Below are 21,228 nucleotides of genomic sequence, written 5' to 3' on the forward strand. Positions count from 1 at the left end.
GCACACGAAAATCCAAGAAATCAGGCTGACTCAAGATTGGAACTCCCACCATATCCTGCACATGAAAATCCAAGAAATCAGGCTGACTCAAGATTGGAACTCCCACCATATCCTGCACACGAAAATCCAAGAAATCAGGCTGACTCAAGATTGGAACTCCCACCATATCCTGCACACGAAAATCCAAGAAATCAGGCTGACTCAAGATTGGAACTCCCACCATATCCTGCACACGAAAATCCAAGAAATCAGGCTGACTCAAGATTGGAACTCCCACCATATCCTGCACACGAAAATCCAAGAAATCAGGCTGACTCAAGATTGGAACTCCCACCATATCCTGCACACGAAAATCCAAGAAATCAGGCTGACTCAAGATTGGAACTCGCACCATATCCTGCACACGAAAATCAAAGAAATCAGGCTGACTCAAGATTGGAACTCGCACCATATCCTGCACACGAAAATCCAAGAAATCAGGCTGACTCAAGATTGGAACTCCCACCATATCCTGCACATGAAAATCCAAGAAATCAGGCTGACTCAAGATTGGAACTCCCACCATATCCTGCACACGAAAATCCAAGAAATCAGGCTGACTCAAGATTGGAACTCCCACCATATCCTGCACACGAAAATCCAAGAAATCAGGCTGACTCAAGATTGGAACTCCCACCATATCCTGCACATGAAAATCCAAGAAATCAGGCTGACTCAAGATTGGAACTCCCACCATATCCTGCACACGAAAATCCAAGAAATCAGGCTGACTCAAGATTGGAACTCGCACCATATCCTGCACACGAAAATCCAAGAAATCAGGCTGACTCAAGATTGGAACTCCCACCATATCCTGCACTGCGAAAATCCAAGAAATCAGGCTGACTCAAGATTGGAACTCCCACCATATCCTGCACACGAAAATCCAAGAAATCAGGCTGACTCAAGATTGGAACTCCCACCATATCCTGCACATGAAAATCCAAGAAATCAGGCTGACTCAAGATTGGAACTCCCACCATATCCTGCACACGAAAATCCAAGAAATCAGGCTGACTCAAGATTGGAACTCCCACCATATCCTGCACATGAAAATCCAAGAAATCAGGCTGACTCAAGATTGAACTCCCACCATATCCTGCACACGAAAAATCCAAGAAATCAGGCTGACTCAAGATTGGAACTTCGCACCATATCCTGCACACAAAATCAAAGAAATCAGGCTGACTCAAGATTGGAACTCGCACCATATCCTGCACATGAAAATCCAAGAAATCAGGCTGACTCAAGATTGAACTCCCACCATATCCTGCACACGAAAATCCAAGAAATCAGGCTGACTCAAGATTGGAACTGCACCATATCCTGCACACGAAAATCAAAGAAATCAGGCTGACTCAAGATTGGAACTCCCACCATATCCTGCACATGAAAACCCAAGAAATCAGGCTGACTCAAGATTGGAACTCCCACCATATCCTGCACATGAAAATCCAAGAAATCAGGCTGACTCAAGATTGGAACTCCCACCATATCCTGCACACGAAAATCCAAGAAATCAGGCTGACTCAAGATTGGAACTCCCACCATATCCTGCACACGAAAATCAAAGAAATCAGGCTGAGTTAAGATTGGAACTCCCACCATATCCTGCACACGAAAATCCAAGAAATCAGGCTGAGTCAAGATTGGAACTCACACCATATCCTGCACACGAAAATCAAAGAAATCGTGCAACACTTGAACTTCTGAAACCAAAATCAATTTCCACAAAAAGTAAAATTACTGTCTAGAATTGTGAAGACATGACCTTCAGAAACTATGGAGAAAAGAAACAAACTGCAGATAATCAAAGCACTTGTGTAGCCACCATTTTCTGGTACACACAGCACTGACGTAAGGTCAGACACACCTGGTTCCAGAGTTCATGGACTGGCACCTAGATTTCTTGAGGCTTGATATAAATTAATCCCACAGTTTAAGTAATGTAATAAATGTTACAGCTGACAAGATGAAGGCACTGATAATCAACAGCCAAAGACTAATTTATTAAAAACAAACAAATAAACAGAGCTTAGGAATAAACCTTTGGTTCAGTGAGGTTGAACAGGCTAGAATTATTTATGCTTTGATAAAACATTTTGAAAACTGTTTAGTTCTAATGAAACAAACTTATTTAGAACCTGACCATTCACTGTGTATCCATGAATTTTAGAAAACAAACAAAAATAAAACACTTCATATCACAAAAACCCAAGAACTAGCTAGAAGATTAGAGAGGCAAAGATAGAGATGTTTCTGAAACTGTTTTGGTTACTAGGTTTCTTAAATTATACTATTTTAATATAAGCAGCCTAAACAAACTATTATAAATAAAAACAACAACAGTGAAATAAAATAAGATACTTTGGAACAAATTAAAGTAATAAACACAAAAGTACAATTTTTCAAATTTTATAAAAACTGTTGCTTGTTTATAACAAAAACTGATTTTATTTAGGTTCTTGAAATTATATCAAAATTTATAGAAAAGTTATATTGTTTGTTTTGAATTTCGCACAAAGCTACACGAGAGTTATCTGTGCTAGAAGTTACATAAGTATTCCCGACAAGTTCAAATAACTTTACAGATTTTAAGTAGTTAATAAAACATTAGTTATCAATCAGAAAAAACAAAGTATATAATTATGACAACAATCAATAGACTGTTTTCATGATTAATACTCATAATAAAATCATGAAATATCTGTAGTTAAAACAAAACTTTATTCAAGATGAAAACTATGAAATGTTAGACCTTATACAGGAGATAAGATTAAAGTAACACACACAGAAGATTAGTGATACAAACAACTAAAACATTGTACTATCAAAAGGAAGTAAACACCCAGTAACAGTGGATTAAAGTGACACATACAGATAAAAACTATCAAAAGGAAGTAAACGCCCAGTAACAGTGAATTAAAGTGACACATACAGATAAAAACTATCAAAAGGAAGTAAACGCCCAGTAACAGTGAATTAAAGTGACACATACAGATAAAAACTATCAAAACAAAGTAAACACCCAGTAACAGTGGATTAAAGTGACACATACAGATAAAAACTATCAAAAGGAAGTAAACACCCAGTAACAGTGGATAAAAGTGACACATACAGATAAAAACTATCAAAAGGAAGTAAACACCCAGTAACAGTGGATTACTGTGAAGGATACAGATAGTACTATCAAAAGGAAGTAAACACCCAGTAACAGTGGATCACTGTGAAGGATACAGATAGTACTATCAAAAGGAAGTAAACACCCAGTAACAGTGGATTAAAGTGACACATACAGATAGTACTATCAAAAGGAAGTAAACACCCAATTACAGTGGATTAAAGTGACACATACAGATAGTACTATCAAAAGGAAGTAAACACCCAGTAACAGTGGATTAAAGTGACACATACAGATAGTACTATCAAAAGGAAGTAAACACCCAGTAACAGTGGATCACTGTGAAGGATACAGATAGTACTATCAAAAGGAAGTAAACACCCAGTAACAGTGGATTAAAGTGACACATACAGATAGTACTATCAAAAGGAAGTAAACACCCAGTAACAGTGGATCACTGTGAAGGATACAGATAGTACTATCAAAAGGAAGTAAACACCCAGTAACAGTGGATCACTGTGAAGGATACAGATAGTACTATCAAAAGGAAGTAAACACCCAGTAACAGTGGATCACTGTGAAGGATACAGATAGTACTATCAAAAGGAAGTAAACACCCAGTAACAGTGGATCACTGTGAAGGATACAGATAGTACTATCAAAAGGAAGTAAACACCCAGTAACAGTGGATTAAAGTGACACATACAGATAGTACTATCAAAAGGAAGTAAACACCCAGTAACAGTGGATCACTGTGAAGGATACAGATAGTACTATCAAAAGGAAGTAAACACCCAGTAACAGTGGATCACTGTGAAGGATACAGATAGTACTATCAAAAGGAAGTAAACACCCAGTAACAGTGGATCACTGTGAAGGATACAGATAGTACTATCAAAAAAAAGAAAACACCCAGTAACAGTGGATTACTGTGAAGGATACAGATAGTACTATCAAAAGGAAGTAAACACCCAGTAACAGTGGATCACTGTGAAGGATACAGATAGTACTATCAAAAGGAAGTAAACACCCAGTAACAGTGGATCACTGTGAAGGATACAGATAGTACTATCAAAAGGAAGTAAACACCCAGTAACAGTGGATCACTGTGAAGGATACAGATAGTACTATCAAAAGGAAGTAAACACCCAGTAACAGTGGATTAAAGTGACACATACAGATAGTACTATCAAAAGGAAGTAAACACCCAGTAACAGTGGATCACTGTGAAGGATACAGATAGTACTATCAAAAGGAAGTAAACACCCAGTAACAGTGGATTACTGTGAAGGATACAGATAGTACTATCAAAAGGAAGTAAACACCCAGTAACAGTGGATCACTGTGAAGGATACAGATAGTACTATCAAAAGGAAGTAAACACCCAGTAACAGTGGATCACTGTGAAGGATACAGATAGTACTATCAAAAAGGAAGTAAACACCCAGTAACAGTGGATCACTGTGAAGGATACAGATAGTACTATCAAAAGGAAGTAAACACCCAGTAACAGTGGATCACTGTGAAGGATACAGATAGTACTATCAAAAGGAAGTAAACATCCAGTAACAGTGGATCACTGTGAAGGATACAGATAGTATTATCAAAAGGAAGTAAACACCCAGTAACAGTGGATCACTGTGAAGGATACAGATAGTACTATCAAAAGGAAGTAAACACCCAGTAACAGTGGATCACTGTGAAGGATACAGATAGTACTATCAAAAGGAAGTAAACACCCAGTAACAGTGGATCACTGTGAAGGATACAGATAGTACTATCAAAAGGAAGTAAACACCCAGTAACGGTGGATCACTGTGAAGGATACAGATAGTACTATCAAAAGGAAGTAAACACCCAGTAACGGTGGATCACTGTGAAGGATACAGATAGTACTATCAAAAGGATGTAAACACCCAGTAACAGTGGATCACTGTGAAGGATACAGATAGTACTATCAAAAGGAAGTAAACACCCAGTAACAGTGGATCACTGTGAAGGATACAGATAGTACTATCAAAAGGATGTAAACACCCAGTAACAGTGGATCACTGTGAAGGATACAGATAGTACTATCAAAAGGAAGTAAACACCCAGTAACAGTGGATCACTGTGAAGGATACAGATAGTACTATCAAAAGGAAGTAAACATCCAGTAACAGTGGATCACTGTGAAGGATACAGATAGTATTATCAAAAGGAAGTAAACACCCAGTAACAGTGGATCACTGTGAAGGATACAGATAGTACTATCAAAAGGAAGTAAACACCCAGTAACAGTGGATCACTGTGAAGGATACAGATAGTACTATCAAAAGGAAGTAAACACCCAGTAACAGTGGATCACTGTGAAGGATACAGATAGTACTATCAAAAGGAAGTAAACACCCAGTAACGGTGGATCACTGTGAAGGATACAGATAGTACTATCAAAAGGAAGTAAACACCCAGTAACGGTGGATCACTGTGAAGGATACAGATAGTACTATCAAAAGGAAGTAAACACCCAGTAACAGTGGATCACTGTGAAGGATACAGATAGTACTATCAAAAGGAATAAACACCCAGTAACAGTGGATCACTGTGAAGGATACAGATAGTACTATCAAAAGGATGTAAACACCCAGTAACAGTGGATCACTGTGAAGGATACAGATAGTACTATCAAAAGGAAGTAAACACCCAGTAACAGTGGATCACTGTGAAGGATACAGATAGTACTATCAAAAGGAAGTAAACACCCAGTAACAGTGGATTAAAGTGACACGTACAGATAGTACTATCAAAAGGAAGTAAACACCCAGTAACAGTGGATCACTGTGAAGGATACAGATAGTACTATCAAAAGGAAGTAAACACCCAGTAACAGTGGATCACTGTGAAGGATACAGATAGTACTATCAAAAGAAAGTAAACACCCAGTAACAGTGGATTAAAGTGACACATACAGATAGTACTATCAAAAGGAAGTAAATACCCAGTAACAGTGGATCACTGTGAAGGATACAGATAGTACTATCAAAAGGAAGAAAACACCCAGTAACAGTGGATCACTGTGAAGGATACAGATAGTACTATCAAAAGGAAGTAAACACCCAGTAACAGTGGATCACTGTGAAGGATACAGATAGTACTATCAAAAGGAAGTAAACACCCAGTAACAGTGGATCACTGTGAAGGATACAGATAGTACTATCAAAAGGAAGTAAACACCCAGTAACAGTGGATCACTGTGAAGGATACAGATAGTACTATCAAAAGGAAGTAAACACCCAGTAACAGTGGATCACTGTGAAGGATACAGATAGTACTATCAAAAGGAAGTAAACACCCAGTAACAGTGGATCACTGTGAAGGATACAGATAGTACTATCAAAAGGAAGTAAACACCCAGTAACAGTGGATCACTGTGAAGGATACAGATAGTACTATCAAAAGGAAGTAAACACCCAGTAACAGTGGATCACTGTGAAGGATACAGATAGTACTATCAAAAGGAAGTAAACACCCAGTAACAGTGGATCACTGTGAAGGATACAGATAGTACTATCAAAAGGAAGTAAACACCCAGTAACGGTGGATCACTGTGAAGGATACAGATAGTACTATCAAAAGGAAGTTAACACCCAGTAACGGTGGATCACTGTGAAGGATACAGATAGTACTATCAAAAGGAAGTAAACACCCAGTAACAGTGGATCACTGTGAAGGATACAGATAGTACTATCAAAGGAAGTAAACACCCAGTAACGGTGGATCACTGTGAAGGATACAGATAGTACTATCAAAAGGAAGTAAACACCCAGTAACAGTGGATCACTGTGAAGGATACAGATAGTACTATCAAAAGGAAGTAAACACCCAGTAACAGTGGATCACTGTGAAGGATACAGATAGTACTATCAAAAGGAAGTAAACACCCAGTAACAGTGGATCACTGTGAAGGATACAGATAGTACTATCAAAAGGAAGTAAACACCCAGTAACAGTGGATTAAAGTGACACATACAGATAGTACTATCAAAAGGAAGTAAACACCCAGTAACAGTGGATCACTGTGAAGGATACAGATAGTACTATCAAAAGGAAGTAAACACCCAGTAACAGTGGATCACTGTGAAGGATACAGATAGTACTATCAAAAGGAAGTAAACACCCAGTAACGGTGGATTACTGTGAAGGATACAGATAGTACTATCAAAAGGAAGTAAACACCCAGTAACGGTGGATTACTGTGAAGGATACAGATAGTACTATCAAAAGGAAGTAAACACCCAGTAACGGTGGATCACTGTGAAGGATACAGATAGTACTATCAAAAGGAAGTAAACACCCAGTAACAGTGGATCACTGTGAAGGATACAGATAGAACTATCAAAAGAATGTAAACACCCAGTAACAGTGGATCACTGTGAAGGATACAGATAGAACTATCAAAAGAATGTAAACACCCAGTAACAGTGGATCACTGTGAAGGATACAGATAGTACTATCAAAAGGAAGTAAACACCCAGTAACAGTGGATCACTGTGAAGGATACAGATAGTACTATCAAAAGGAAGTAAACACCCAGTAACAGTGGATCACTGTGAAGGATACAGATAGTACTATCAAAAGGAAGTAAACACCCAGTAACGGTGGATCACTGTGAACGATACAGATAGTACTATCAAAAGGAAGTTAACACCCAGTAACGGTGGATCACTGTGAAGGATACAGATAGTACTATCAAAAGGAAGTAAACACCCAGTAACAGTGGATCACTGTGAAGGATACAGATAGTACTATCAAAAGGAAGTAAACACCCAGTAACAGTGGATCACTGTGAAGGATACAGATAGTACTATCAAAAGGAAGTAAACACCCAGTAACGGTGGATCACTGTGAAGGATACAGATAGTACTATCAAAAGGAAGTAAACACCCAGTAACGGTGGATCACTGTGAAGGATACAGATAGTACTATCAAAAGGAAGTAAACACCCAGTAACAGTGGATCACTGTGAAGGATACAGATAGAACTATCAAAAGAATGTAAACACCCAGTAACAGTGGATCACTGTGAAGGATACAGATAGAACTATCAAAAGAATGTAAACACCCAGTAACAGTGGATCACTGTGAAGGATACAGATAGTATTATCAAAAGGAAGTAAACACCCAGTAACAGTGGATCACTGTGAAGGATACAGATAGTACTATCAAAAGGAAGTAAACACCCAGTAACAGTGGATCACTGTGAAGGATACAGATAGTACTATCAAAAGGAAGTAAACACCCAGTAACAGTGGATTAAAGTGACACATACAGATAGTACTATCAAAAGGAAGTAAACACCCAGTAACAGTGGATCACTGTGAAGGATACAGATAGTACTATCAAAAGGAAGTAAACACCCAGTAACAGTGGATCACTGTGAAGGATACAGATAGTACTATCAAAAGGAAGTGAACACCCAGTGACAGTGGATCACTGTGAAGGATACAGATAGTACTATCAAAAGGAAGTAAACACCCAGTAACAGTGGATTAAAGTGACACATACAGATAGTACTATCAAAAGGAAGTAAACACCCAGTAACAGTGGATTACTGTGAAGGATACAGATAGTACTATCAAAAGGAAGTAAACACCCAGTAACAGTGGATTACTGTGAAGGATACAGATAGTACTATCAAAAGGAAGTAAACACCCAGTAACAGTGGATTAAAGTGACACATACAGATAGTACTATCAAAAGGAAGTAAACACCCAGTAACAGTGGATCACTGTGAAGGATACAGATAGTACTATCAAGAGGAAGTAAACACCCAGTAACAGTGGATGACTGTGAAGGATACAGATAGTACTATCAAAAGGAAGTAAACACCCAGTAACAGTGGATCACTGTGAAGGATACAGATAGTACTATCAAAAGGAAGTAAACACCCAGTAACAGTGGATCACTGTGAAGGATACAGATAGTACTATCAAAAGGAAGTAAACACCCAGTAACGGTGGATCACTGTGAAGGATACAGATAGTACTATCAAAAGGAAGTAAACACCCAGTAACGGTGGATCACTGTGAAGGATACAGATAGTACTATCAAAAGGAAGTAAACACCCAGTAACAGTGGATCACTGTGAAGGATACAGATAGAACTATCAAAAGGAAGTAAACACCCAGTAACAGTGGATCACTGTGAAGGATACAGATAGAACTATCAAAAGGAAGTAAACACCCAGTAACAGTGGTTTACTGTGAAGGATACAGATAGTACTATCAAAAGGAAGTAAACACCCAGTAACGGTGGATCACTGTGAAGGATACAGATAGAACTATCAAAAGGAAGTAAACACCCAGTAACAGTGGATCACTGTGAAGGATACAGATAGAACTATCAAAGGGAAGTAAACACCCAGTAACAGTGGATCACTGTGAAGGATACAGATAGAACTATCAAAAGGAAGTAAACACCCAGTAACAGTGGTTTACTGTGAAGGATACAGATAGTACTATCAAAAGGAAGTAAACACCCAGTAACAGTGGATCACTGAAGGATACAGATAGTACTATCAAAAGGAAGTAAACACCCAGTAACGGTGGATCACTGTGAAGGATACAGATAGTACTATCAAAAGGAAGTGAACACCCAGTAACAGTGGATCACTGTGAAGGATACAGATAGAACTATCAAAAGGAAGTAAACACCCAGTAACAGTGGATCACTGTGAAGGATACAGATAGTACTATCAAAAGGAAGTAAACACCCAGTAACAGTGGATTACTGTGAAGGATACAGATAGTACTATCAAAAGGAAGTAAACACCCAGTAACGGTGGATTACTGTGAAGGATACAGATAGTACTATCAAAAGGAAGTAAACACCCAGTAACAGTGGATCACTGTGAAGGATACAGATAGTACTATCAAAAGGAAGTAAACACCCAGTAACAGTGGATCACTGTGAAGGATACAGATAGTACTATCAAAAGGAAGTAAACACCCAGTAACAGTGGATCACTGTGAAGGATACTACGAGATAAGTACTATCAAAAGGAAGTAAACACCCAGTAACAGTGGATCACTGTGAAGGATACTACGAGATAAGTACTATCAAAAGGAAGTAAACACCCAGTAACAGTGGATCACTGTGAAGGATACAGATAGAACTATCAAAAGGAAGTAAACACCCAGTAACAGTGGATCACTGTGAAGGATACAGATAGTACTATCAAAAGGAAGTAAACACCCAGTAACAGTGGATTACTGTGAAGGATACAGATAGTACTATCAAAAGGAAGTAAACACCCAGTAACGGTGGATTACTGTGAAGGATACAGATAGTACTATCAAAAGGAAGTAAACACCCAGTAGCAGTGGATCACTGTGAAGGATACAGATAGTACTATCAAAAGGAAGTAAACACCCAGTAACAGTGGATCACTGTGAAGGATACTACGAGATAAGTACTATCAAAGGAAGTAAACACCCAGTAACAGTGGATCACTGTGAAGGATACAGATAGTACTATCAAAAGGAAGTAAACACCCAGTAACAGTGGATCACTGTGAAGGATACAGATAGTACTATCAAAAGGAAGTAAACACCCAGTAACAGTGGATCACTGTGAAGGATACAGATAGTACTATCAAAAGGAAGTAAACACCCAGTAACAGTGGATCACTGTGAAGGATACAGATAGTACTATCAAAAGGAAGTAAACACCCAGTAACAGTGGATCACTGTGAAGGATACTACGAGATAAGTACTATCAAAAGGAAGTAAACACCCAGTAACAGTGGATCACTGTGAAGGATACAGATAGTACTATCAAAAGGAAGTAAACACCCAGTAACAGTGGATCACTGTGAAGGATACAGATAGTACTATCAAAAGGAAGTAAACACCCAGTAACAGTGGATCACTGTGAAGGATACAGATAGTACTATCAAAAGGAAGTAAACACCCAGTAACAGTGGTTTACTGTGAAGGATACAGATAGTACTATCAAAAGGAAGTAAACACCCAGTAACAGTGGATCACTGTGAAGGATACAGATAGTACTATCAAAAGGAAGTAAACACCCAGTAACAGTGGATCACTGTGAAGGATACAGATAGTACTATCAAAAGGAAGTAAACACCCAGTAACAGTGGTTTACTGTGAAGGATACAGATAGTACTATCAAAAGGAAGTAAACACCCAGTAACAGTGGATCACTGTGAAGGATACAGATAGTACTATCAAAAGGAAGTAAACACCCAGTAACGGTGGATCACTGTGAAGGATACAGATAGAACTATCAAAAGGAAGTAAACACCCAGTAACAGTGGATCACTGTGAAGGATACAGATAGTACTATCAAAAGGAAGTAAACACCCAGTAACAGTGGATCACTGTGAAGGATACAGATAGTACTATCAAAAGGAAGTAAACACCCAGTAACAGTGGATCACTGTGAAGGATACAGATAGAACTATCAAAAGGAAGTAAACACCCAGTAACAGTGGATCACTGTGAAGGATACAGATAGTACTATCAAAAGGAAGTAAACACCCAGTAACAGTGGATCACTGTGAAGGATACAGATAGTACTATCAAAAGGAAGTAAACACCCAGTAACAGTGGATCACTGTGAAGGATACAGATAGTACTATCAAAAGGAAGTAAACACCCAGTAACAGTGGATCACTGTGAAGGATTCTACGAGATAAGTACGTGCAATAGAAGTTATCTTTCACTCATCCTGCTTGTTCCTCTTTCTTGTAGTAACACATCACAAGATCAAACAATCACCTAAACTTAGTATTCAAATAACATATCAATATGATAAGTACAACAATACAGAAGTATTACTTGTGCATGAGTAGACGTAACAACAATGGTTCAATCATATTAAAAGCCAAATGGTTGATTAATAAAATACATAGAAAGAGAGTCAACAAAATTAGTATATATGATTGAACTTATAAACTGGAAACATTATATCTGAGACACTGAATTAATTCAAAATTATTTTAACCTGTCATAGTGATGTTGGTTCATATTTTAACTTGTAAAACCAGTACAAATAATTCACTTCCTTACTTTGTAAATCCAATGAAGTCCTCGTGGTTTGTGTTCATGTATGCCAGTTCAACATCAACTAACAATATCAACTGTTCCTTCGTCTTCTGCTCTCTCTCTCGGATATGAGTGTTGATAATCCTCTCAGTTTCGTCACGTAACCTTGGGAAACGACTCATCTAAATAAAGAAACAGCTTGAAAAGTCAATTCTATCAAAGTATGAATTTTTTTTATTAATTTGTACCAGATTACAAGATGTAGTTAGTTCAGTAGTTAGTAAGAACCACCTGTGGTTGTTACAACTGCTGTAATAAACAACATGCACAATAACAAAAGGAAGAAACTAAAAATGGAATATTATGTGATCACTGGGAAAATCAGGACTAGAATAGAATCACATCTTTAACCAGTATCACATTTTGTAAAGAAAAATAACACAAGATCTTAACAAGTACGATCACTTACCACATTCTGTACAAGTTAAAAAGTTTAGTTGTGGACCTTCCTTTCAGAGAATTTCCTTGTTTATTCTAAAATACGACAACATTTCAGTAGACAGGAAAGCCAATAATATTCATATCCCCAACAGACCATCAGCAAAACGAGTAATAATTTAGATAAACTTGCTCAAACAGTAGAGTGATGAAGAGGAGACTTATTCCCCAACCCACACAGAATCCAGAGTTTATTATATTTTAATGAAAACTACTTTAAATCAAAACTAGTGCAACTATAAGCTATATAAACGTACAAGAGAACCTGGCATGGCCTCAAAATAACATAGTTAAATACTTGTATTCATTTAGATACAACACTTATATATTTTATAAAATTACAAAGTTTTATACATTATTGTTTGCTTACTAAGACAATATTCTAGTATCGTATTTGTATGAAGCCTTCATGATCCGTTACCAGTATATGTTTACAGCTGCTAATCTGTAATAAAGATTACTATAATCTGTACTTCTAGCTACAACCGCGTGATAATGTTAGCTATAATCCATGCTTCCAGCCAGTACCACGCGATAATGTTAGCTACAATCCATGCTTCCAGCCAGTACCACGCGATAATGTTAGCTACAATCCATGCTTCCAGCCAGTACCACGCGATAATGTTAGCTACAATCCATGCTTCCAGCCAGTACCACGCGATAATGTTAGCTACAATCCATGCTTCCAGCCAGTACCACGCGATAATGTTAGCTACAATCCATGCTTCCACCTGGTACCACGCTGCGATAATGTTAGCTACAATCCATGCTTCCACCTGGTACCACTGCTGATAATGTTAGCTACAATCCATGCTTCCACCTAGTACCACGCGATAATGTTAGCTACAATCCATGCTTCCACCCAGTACCACGCGATAATGTTGGCTACAATCCATGCTTCCAGCCAGTACCACGCTGATAATGTTGGCTACAATCCATGCTTCCAGCCAGTACCACGCGATAATGTTGGCTACAATCCATGCTTCCAGCCAGTACCATCGCTGATGATGTTAGGCTACAATCCATGCTTCCACCTGGTACCATGTGATGATGTTAGCTACAATCCATGCTTCCACCTAGTACCACGCGATAATGTTAGCTACAATCCATGCTTCCAGCCAGTACCACGCGATAATGTTAGCTACAATCCATGCTTCCACCTAGTACCACGCGATAATGTTAGCTACAATCCATGCTTCCACCTAGTACCACGCGATAATGTTAGCTACAATTCATGCTTCCACCTAGTACCACGCGATAATGTTAGCTACAATCCATGCTTCCACCTAGTACCACGCGATAATATTAGCTACAATCCATGCTTCCACCTAGTACCACGTGATAATGTTAGCTACAATCCATGCTTCCACCTAGTACCACGCGATAATGTTAGCTACAATCCATGCTTCCAGCCAGTACCACGCGATAATGTTAGCTACAATCCATGCTTCCACCTAGTACCACGCGATAATGTTAGCTACAATCCATGCTTCCACCTAGTACCACAGGATAATGTTAGCTACAATCCATGCTTCCACCTAGTACCACGGGATAATGTTAGCTACAATCCATGCTTCCACCTAGTACCACGCGATAATGTTAGCTACAATCCATGCTTCCAGCTACAACTCTGTAATAATGCTTACAAGAATCCATATTTACAGCTACTAACTTGTGATGAAATTTACTACAAAACCAATTTGACACTTGATGGTGTAGGTTATCAGATGTTCTACAATATTACACATGAAATTATTCTAATTCATCAAAATATAGCTGGGGTATAAATATATCAATCAATGTTCCCTACAATTCACCAAAATGTAGCTAAGGATATAAATATATCAGTCCACGTTCCCTACAATTTGTCAAAATGTAGCTAGGGATACAAATATATCTATCCACGCTCCCTACAATTTACCAAAATGTAGCTAGGGATAGAAATATATCATTCCACATTCCCTACAATTTGGCAAAGTGTAGCTAGGGATACAAATATATCAGTCCACGTTTCCTAGAATTCGTCAAAATGTAGCTAAGGATATAAATATCAGTCCACGTTCCCTACAATTCGTCAAAATGTAGCTAGGGATATAAATATCAGTCCACGTTCCCTACAATTCGTCAAAATGTAGCTAGGGATATAAATATCAGTCCACGTTCCCTACAATTCGTCAAAATGTAGCTAGGGATATAAATATATCTATCCACGTTCCCTACAATTCGTCAAAATGTAGCTAAGGATATAAATATATCTATCCACGTTCCCTACAATTGGTCAAAATGTAGCTAAGGATATAAATATATCAGTCCACGTTCCCTACAATTGGTCAAAGTGTAGCTAGGGATATAAATATATCAGCCCACGTTCCCTACAATTTGTCAAAATGTAGCCAGGGATATAAATATATCAGCCCACGTTCCCTACAATTTGTCAAAATGTAGCTAGGGATATAAATATATCAGCTCACGTTCCCTACAATTCGTCAAAATGTAGCTAGGGATATAAATATATCAGTCCATGTTCCAACATCAAATTGTGTAGTACCATGGTTTATTTTGTTGTTACTTAATATAATTAACAACAGATAAGTAATACAACAAAACTTACATTTTTCCAAACTTACCTCTTCTGTGCACTTTCTAAGAACATTTCCCAGTTCATTGACAACTAGGTCCACACACTTTAAAGACGGTTCCTTCAGCCTTGCTATCTGTCTCTTTACAGTCGCTTCAAAAGCCATATCTGGAGTGAAAAGCCCAACCCTAAAACATCATAGGATGTATTCTCATTATATATATAAATAACCTGTACAAATACACTATTACAAAGCTTAATTACTACAATTTGAATCTAGACTTTACAAGGTCTGAAATATGATAAACTATGCTATGCAGCTATTAACTCATCAGCTCTCTAGTCTATACGAATACAGCCTGTATGAATTCACATTACACAGAAATTAACTTTTTATCAGCTGCATGGTGCATTGGATCTAACTGAATGTTCACATACACAAAGTTCTAGAATACAGTGATGATTCCAATTTAAAGTGAAAAAAATGAAATTTAAAAGATGGGTCTATACATATTTGAAAGATTAGAGTGTGAGGTTTTTGGGTTTCATTTCTCCAGGTGAACTTTTCAATTATAAAAGAAATATATATTTTTTTGTACATTTTTCTGATGGCCTAACCAACAACCTTTCTGTACACCAGTGCTTCCAAACTGTTCACATTTCAACAGTTATTTAATGGTTTGATATTGGAATCACAATCCACAATATGCTGCACCATTTTCCTAATACAATTGCTCGGCTGAATAACGTGATATTTGATGTTAATCTGGAGAGGATATCGGTTACTACAAATCAGAAAAAAGCTTGTATATCTGTAACTGATATATCAAAATTAAACTGGACATGGCAAAAGTATAGCCAGATCAAACTGTTATAACAAAAAGACATTAACCCACAATCATTAAATATCAGTGTTGCTATTCAAGACATGACATCTTCATAGCAACAAGTGCAGATTAAATCTAGAAATTTCAAACTAAAAACGATTAAACAGTACGCTGTGTTTAACATGTCCAAAAACAATTAGACTTATTACAATGAACAAGATAAACAAATTATAAAAATTAAACTTTGCTGCCAGACACATAGTTTACCATGAAACAAGTTACACTTTCATTACAGTTTACATTATAACATTTTGATAAAAATTCAAACCATAATATTATCATGTTTACGTAAGGTCATGGAAACTAAGCATATTCAGATTTCACTCTTTTTGATACAAGTTGGTAACACATACCTGGTTCCACTTAACTCACCTGATACCATGAATATTTCTTATTGCAAATGCAATTTCTCTTCTGAGTTCTTTCTCATCAAACTCCATCTGATGAAAAAAAATCAAAATCAATCATTCAGATAAAGAAACTTTCATACTTCTACGGTACCTTAAGGTTGTTCATACTTCTATGGTACCTTAAGGTTGTTCATACTTCTATGGTACCTTAAGGTTGTTCATACTTCTATGGTATCTTAAGGTTCTTAAGTCAGGTGTTTAGGTAAAAGTACATTAAGACAGCTTCATAAGCTGTCAAAACACAAGTTTGTGCTTATAAAAGTACTGACCTACCTGATTAGAACCAGACTTTGTGTATTAATGACTAAAGGTTTTAGCTTCATTAACACAAAACAATAAACACTTATGGAAAACTCTACAAATGAACTGGATGTTATTAGATTCTTTATCACTGACCTTCACAATTTCAAAAGGAAAACGTTCGTGAAAGAGTCGATTGATCCGAGCACCACCAGAAAGTTCGTTGGTGTTTATTGCCGCAGACCCTGAACCCTCAATGTTCTGTTCAAAGTCTGTCTGAAGCTGTTGGATCATTCTTAAGGGAGTGAAGAGAACCAGTGTAAAATAATAACTCACTGAAGGGTTCTATAATAAACTAGGTCTTAAAGAAGACACACGAATAAGGCTTTAGAACAAATCTGTTACCTGTAAATAGCTGTGTCTTACCAATTAGACCAAAAAGTGGATTTCTTATGTTCAAGATAAAAGCTTTTGTGGCAGAAACAACCAATTACTTTCAAATGGTGTCATGTATTTTCATTTGAAGAAATTAAAAAGACAGGAATGTTTTTTACTTTTTCTTAAAATACAAATGAAAAACAGCCAAATACAAATAAAATAATGTGTATAATTAGTTTAAACAAATGGCTAAAAACAAAAGAATTTCTTGTCAAGTACAACACAAGTATTCCATCACTTAATGTAAACCCTGACTTGGCATACACACCATCTGAAGCTACTGTATCTCAATTATCCTTTCTTTAATAGTTAGTGTCCAAGTATTACTGATGTAGTTTCCAGATTATGAGTGTCTACTAAAACAGCCCAGCTGAAGATACAAGAGGCAAGATTTGTCTTCTATGGAAATATAAAACCTTTTAAACTTCCTAAACAAACAGTTTTTATTAAAAATTACGTGTGTGAGTTAAGCCTATTAACAAGACTACAAATTATGCCCAGCATAAAGATAATATAATTTACATTTGAAAATCATAGGTCTTCATGAATTTACAGAAGCTGAAAACACAGAAAACAAACAAGTTTGAGTAGATTGGCAACTGTAATTTTTACTTCAACAATTCACAGTTGTAGTAAACCAAAAGATCATGAAATCACTAAGTCTTACTGCATCATAGCTTTGGTTTTACGAGAAGGGTCGTCAGGGCGGAACTGCTTGTAATCTTCAACTTCTTTTTCCATTGATAATAACTGATGTTGCAGCTTCTCTCTCAATGCTGGGAGTGTATCTTTGATGTGATTTGTTAGCTGTTGGTTAAGTATTCTCTGTAAGTATGGAGTGCCCATTTTGTCAGCCATGTGCCTAGAAATAGCAGAGTTTAGTTGTTTTTTTTACACAATTCTGAATGACTAAGAAATATTTAAAAGGAAAACAGTTGCTTGAAGTAACACAAAAGTTCTATAATTATTTTACCTCAATTAAGCCTAAAAATTTATTGTTTATACATACTAATAATAAATTATACAGATTTAAACTCTTGAGCAAAGTTATGACAAAACTTGCACTAGTTGAGGTTGAACCAATAGATTAGAGAAAAGGTAGTAAGTGAACAACACTCACTACCAATTCTTGCTCACTGTCACTCTTATAATGCACCCATGGCCCTAAAGTGCTGAATATGGTTTACCCTAAACCGTAGACTGGAACACCAGCCATCTGTGGGCCACTTTGTTTAAAGTAAACTTGTATAGATTAATAATCAATACTATTAAGTCATCAGTTAAGTATTTGTAATAAACAAAATGTAGGATTAAGTATAACAGAAATTTGCAATGCTAGAAAATAAAATTTTACAACAACATATTTAACAATAGTCCAACAATAACATTTACACTAACACTGAGAAAATACCAGAATTTATTTCTCTCTGTTTGTCTTGGTACAAGTCATCAAATTCTGTTTAAATACCCCCGACATAAGCAGGGGTTGAACAATACGTGCGCTAACACTTCAGTATGATGTAGTTTGGAATATAACAGTATCACTACAAACTCTGGTTATCCATTCATTCAAGTATTCTTACACATCTAGCCAGTGAATTCAGTTTTCTTAACAGGAACATCATGAGTAGAAAGAAATTAATAACGTAATGTGAAGAAGGAACTACACAATAACTTGAATAAGGTGATAAGCAATGTTTTGAGCTGCTCACAAGATAACATTTCACACATCCCTATGCACGAAAACACCGGGACACTTAATATGTCCTCATACATAAAAGCAGTATTTTTAAATTACACTATTTATACTATTACATTTCACTTATGGTTTATGTATTTGCTATTAAATTCACAGAACTTAAAACCTAACCTCCATATATATATATATATATATATATATATATATATACTTGTAAATTCCTGGATATTCAAACACAGATCTCATCATCCTGCAAAGGTTTAATATTTGGATAAACATACACAAGCCTTTTACTGAAATTAAAACATCACAACTTGTTTATAGATCTACTATAAACACACACTCACCTGTAACTAGGATGACTCAACAGAAACATTCGCTCTCCCTCAATAGAGTAGATCTTGTTTATAGATCCACTATAAACACACACTCACCTGTAACTAGGATGACTCAACAGAAACATTTGCTCTCCCTCAACATAGTAGGTCTTGTTTATAGATATACTATAAACACACACTTACCATTAACTAGGATGACTCAACAGAAACATTCGCTCTCCCTCAATATAGTAGGTCTTGTTTATAGATATACTATAAACACACACCATTAACTAGGATGACTCAACAGAAACATTCGCTCTCCCTCAATACAGTAGATCTTGTTTATAGATCCACTATAAACACACACTCACCTGTAACTAGGATGACTCAACAGAAACATTCGCTCTCCCTCAATAGAGTAGATCTTGTTTATAGATCCACTATAAACACACACTCACCTGTAACTAGGATGACTCAACAGAAACATTTGCTCTCCCTCAACATAGTAGGTCTTGTTTATAGATATACTATAAACACACACTTACCATTAACTAGGATGACTCAACAGAAACATTCGCTCTCCCTCAATATAGTAGGTCTTGTTTATAGATATACTATAAACACACACCATTAACTAGGATGACTCAACAGAAACATTCGCTCTCCCTCAATACAGTAGATCTTGTTTATAGATCCACTATAAACACACACTCACCTGTAACTAGGATGACTCAACAGAAACATTTGCTCTTCCTCAATACAGTAGATCTTGTTTATAGATCCACTATAAACACACACTTACCTGTAACTAGGATGACACAACAGAAACATTTGCTCTCCCTCAATACAGTAGATCTTGTTTATAGATCCACTATAAACACACACTCACCTGTAACTAGGATGACTCAACAGAAACATTTGCTCTCCCTCAACATAGTAGGTCTTGTTTATAGATATACTATAAACACACACTTACCATTAACTAGGATGACTCAACAGAAACATTCGCTCTCCCTCAATATAGTAGGTCTTGTTTATAGATATACTATAAACACACACCATTAACTAGGATGACTCAGCAGAAACATTCGCTCTCCTCAATACAGTAGATCTTGTTTATAGATCCACTATAAACACACACTCACCTGTAACTAGGATGACTCAACAGAAACATTTGCTCTTCCTCAATACAGTAGATCTTGTTTATAGATCCACTATAAACATACACTTACCTGTAACTAGGATGACACAACATAAACATTTGCTCTCCCTCAATACAGTAGATCTTGTTTATAGATCCACTATAAACACACACTCACCTGTAACTAGGATGACTCAACAGAAACATCCGCTCTCCCTCAAGTGCTGCTTTAATATCTTTTCTTCCTTCAATATCTTTCTGACTTCTGTTCACAACACCAACATAACCTGCAAAGAAACTTCAAATCTTGTTCACTGTCAACTTAAAATCTTACATTTGTTTACAATACAAAACGTTTGCCTCCTATTCAACGAGTAACATTTAGAGAATAGATCTTAACAGTTGCTTTAGATGCACTTAAACTACAGTGGCTTTTTGACAACGTTTCAAACCATGTAAACCTACTATTCAACTGACAAGTATGGAATATTTACCTCTACGAAGCGGATATGTCCTGTTTTCCAGGATGTTACTAGCATCAGTTCCTTCATCCATCAAGTCTAATTTTGTGATCACCCCTATAGTTCGCATTCCTTTGAAGTAAGAAAACATTCTACACAGTTATTACAAAAATAAACAGAGAGTAAATCATAATGATAAAATTAGTATAAACCATATATATTAAAGTTTCTAAAATCCATAAAAAATATCATAAATGTGAGACACAAACAACACAAGCTAAAGTTACTTAAAACACAGGAAGTTATTGAATTCAAAAGAAAATTATAAGATACTGAACACAATGGCTTAG

At 36.7% G+C, this 21,228-nt stretch overlaps 1 protein-coding gene across 1 annotated transcript in view; it reads right to left on the reverse strand.

Moving 5' to 3' along the window:
- Nucleotides 1-21,008, reverse strand: part of LOC143228700 (dynamin-like) — a 46,278-nt gene extending 25,270 nt beyond the window's left edge. The window contains exons 1-7 of the mRNA XM_076459976.1: nucleotides 20,912-21,008; nucleotides 20,596-20,704; nucleotides 17,925-18,119; nucleotides 16,976-17,114; nucleotides 16,542-16,609; nucleotides 15,332-15,470; nucleotides 12,231-12,388 (exon numbers count right to left, since the gene is read on the reverse strand). Of these exons, the coding sequence (XP_076316091.1) occupies nucleotides 12,231-12,388; nucleotides 15,332-15,470; nucleotides 16,542-16,609; nucleotides 16,976-17,114; nucleotides 17,925-18,119; nucleotides 20,596-20,704; nucleotides 20,912-21,008 (905 nt within the window). The remainder of the gene's footprint in view (nucleotides 1-12,230; nucleotides 12,389-15,331; nucleotides 15,471-16,541; nucleotides 16,610-16,975; nucleotides 17,115-17,924; nucleotides 18,120-20,595; nucleotides 20,705-20,911) is intronic.
- Between the last annotated feature and the right edge of the window lie 220 nt (nucleotides 21,009-21,228).

Source organism: Tachypleus tridentatus, chromosome 10 (assembly GCF_004210375.1).
Source record: "Tachypleus tridentatus isolate NWPU-2018 chromosome 10, ASM421037v1, whole genome shotgun sequence".
NCBI classification, from domain to species: Eukaryota; Metazoa; Arthropoda; class Merostomata; order Xiphosura; family Limulidae; genus Tachypleus; species Tachypleus tridentatus.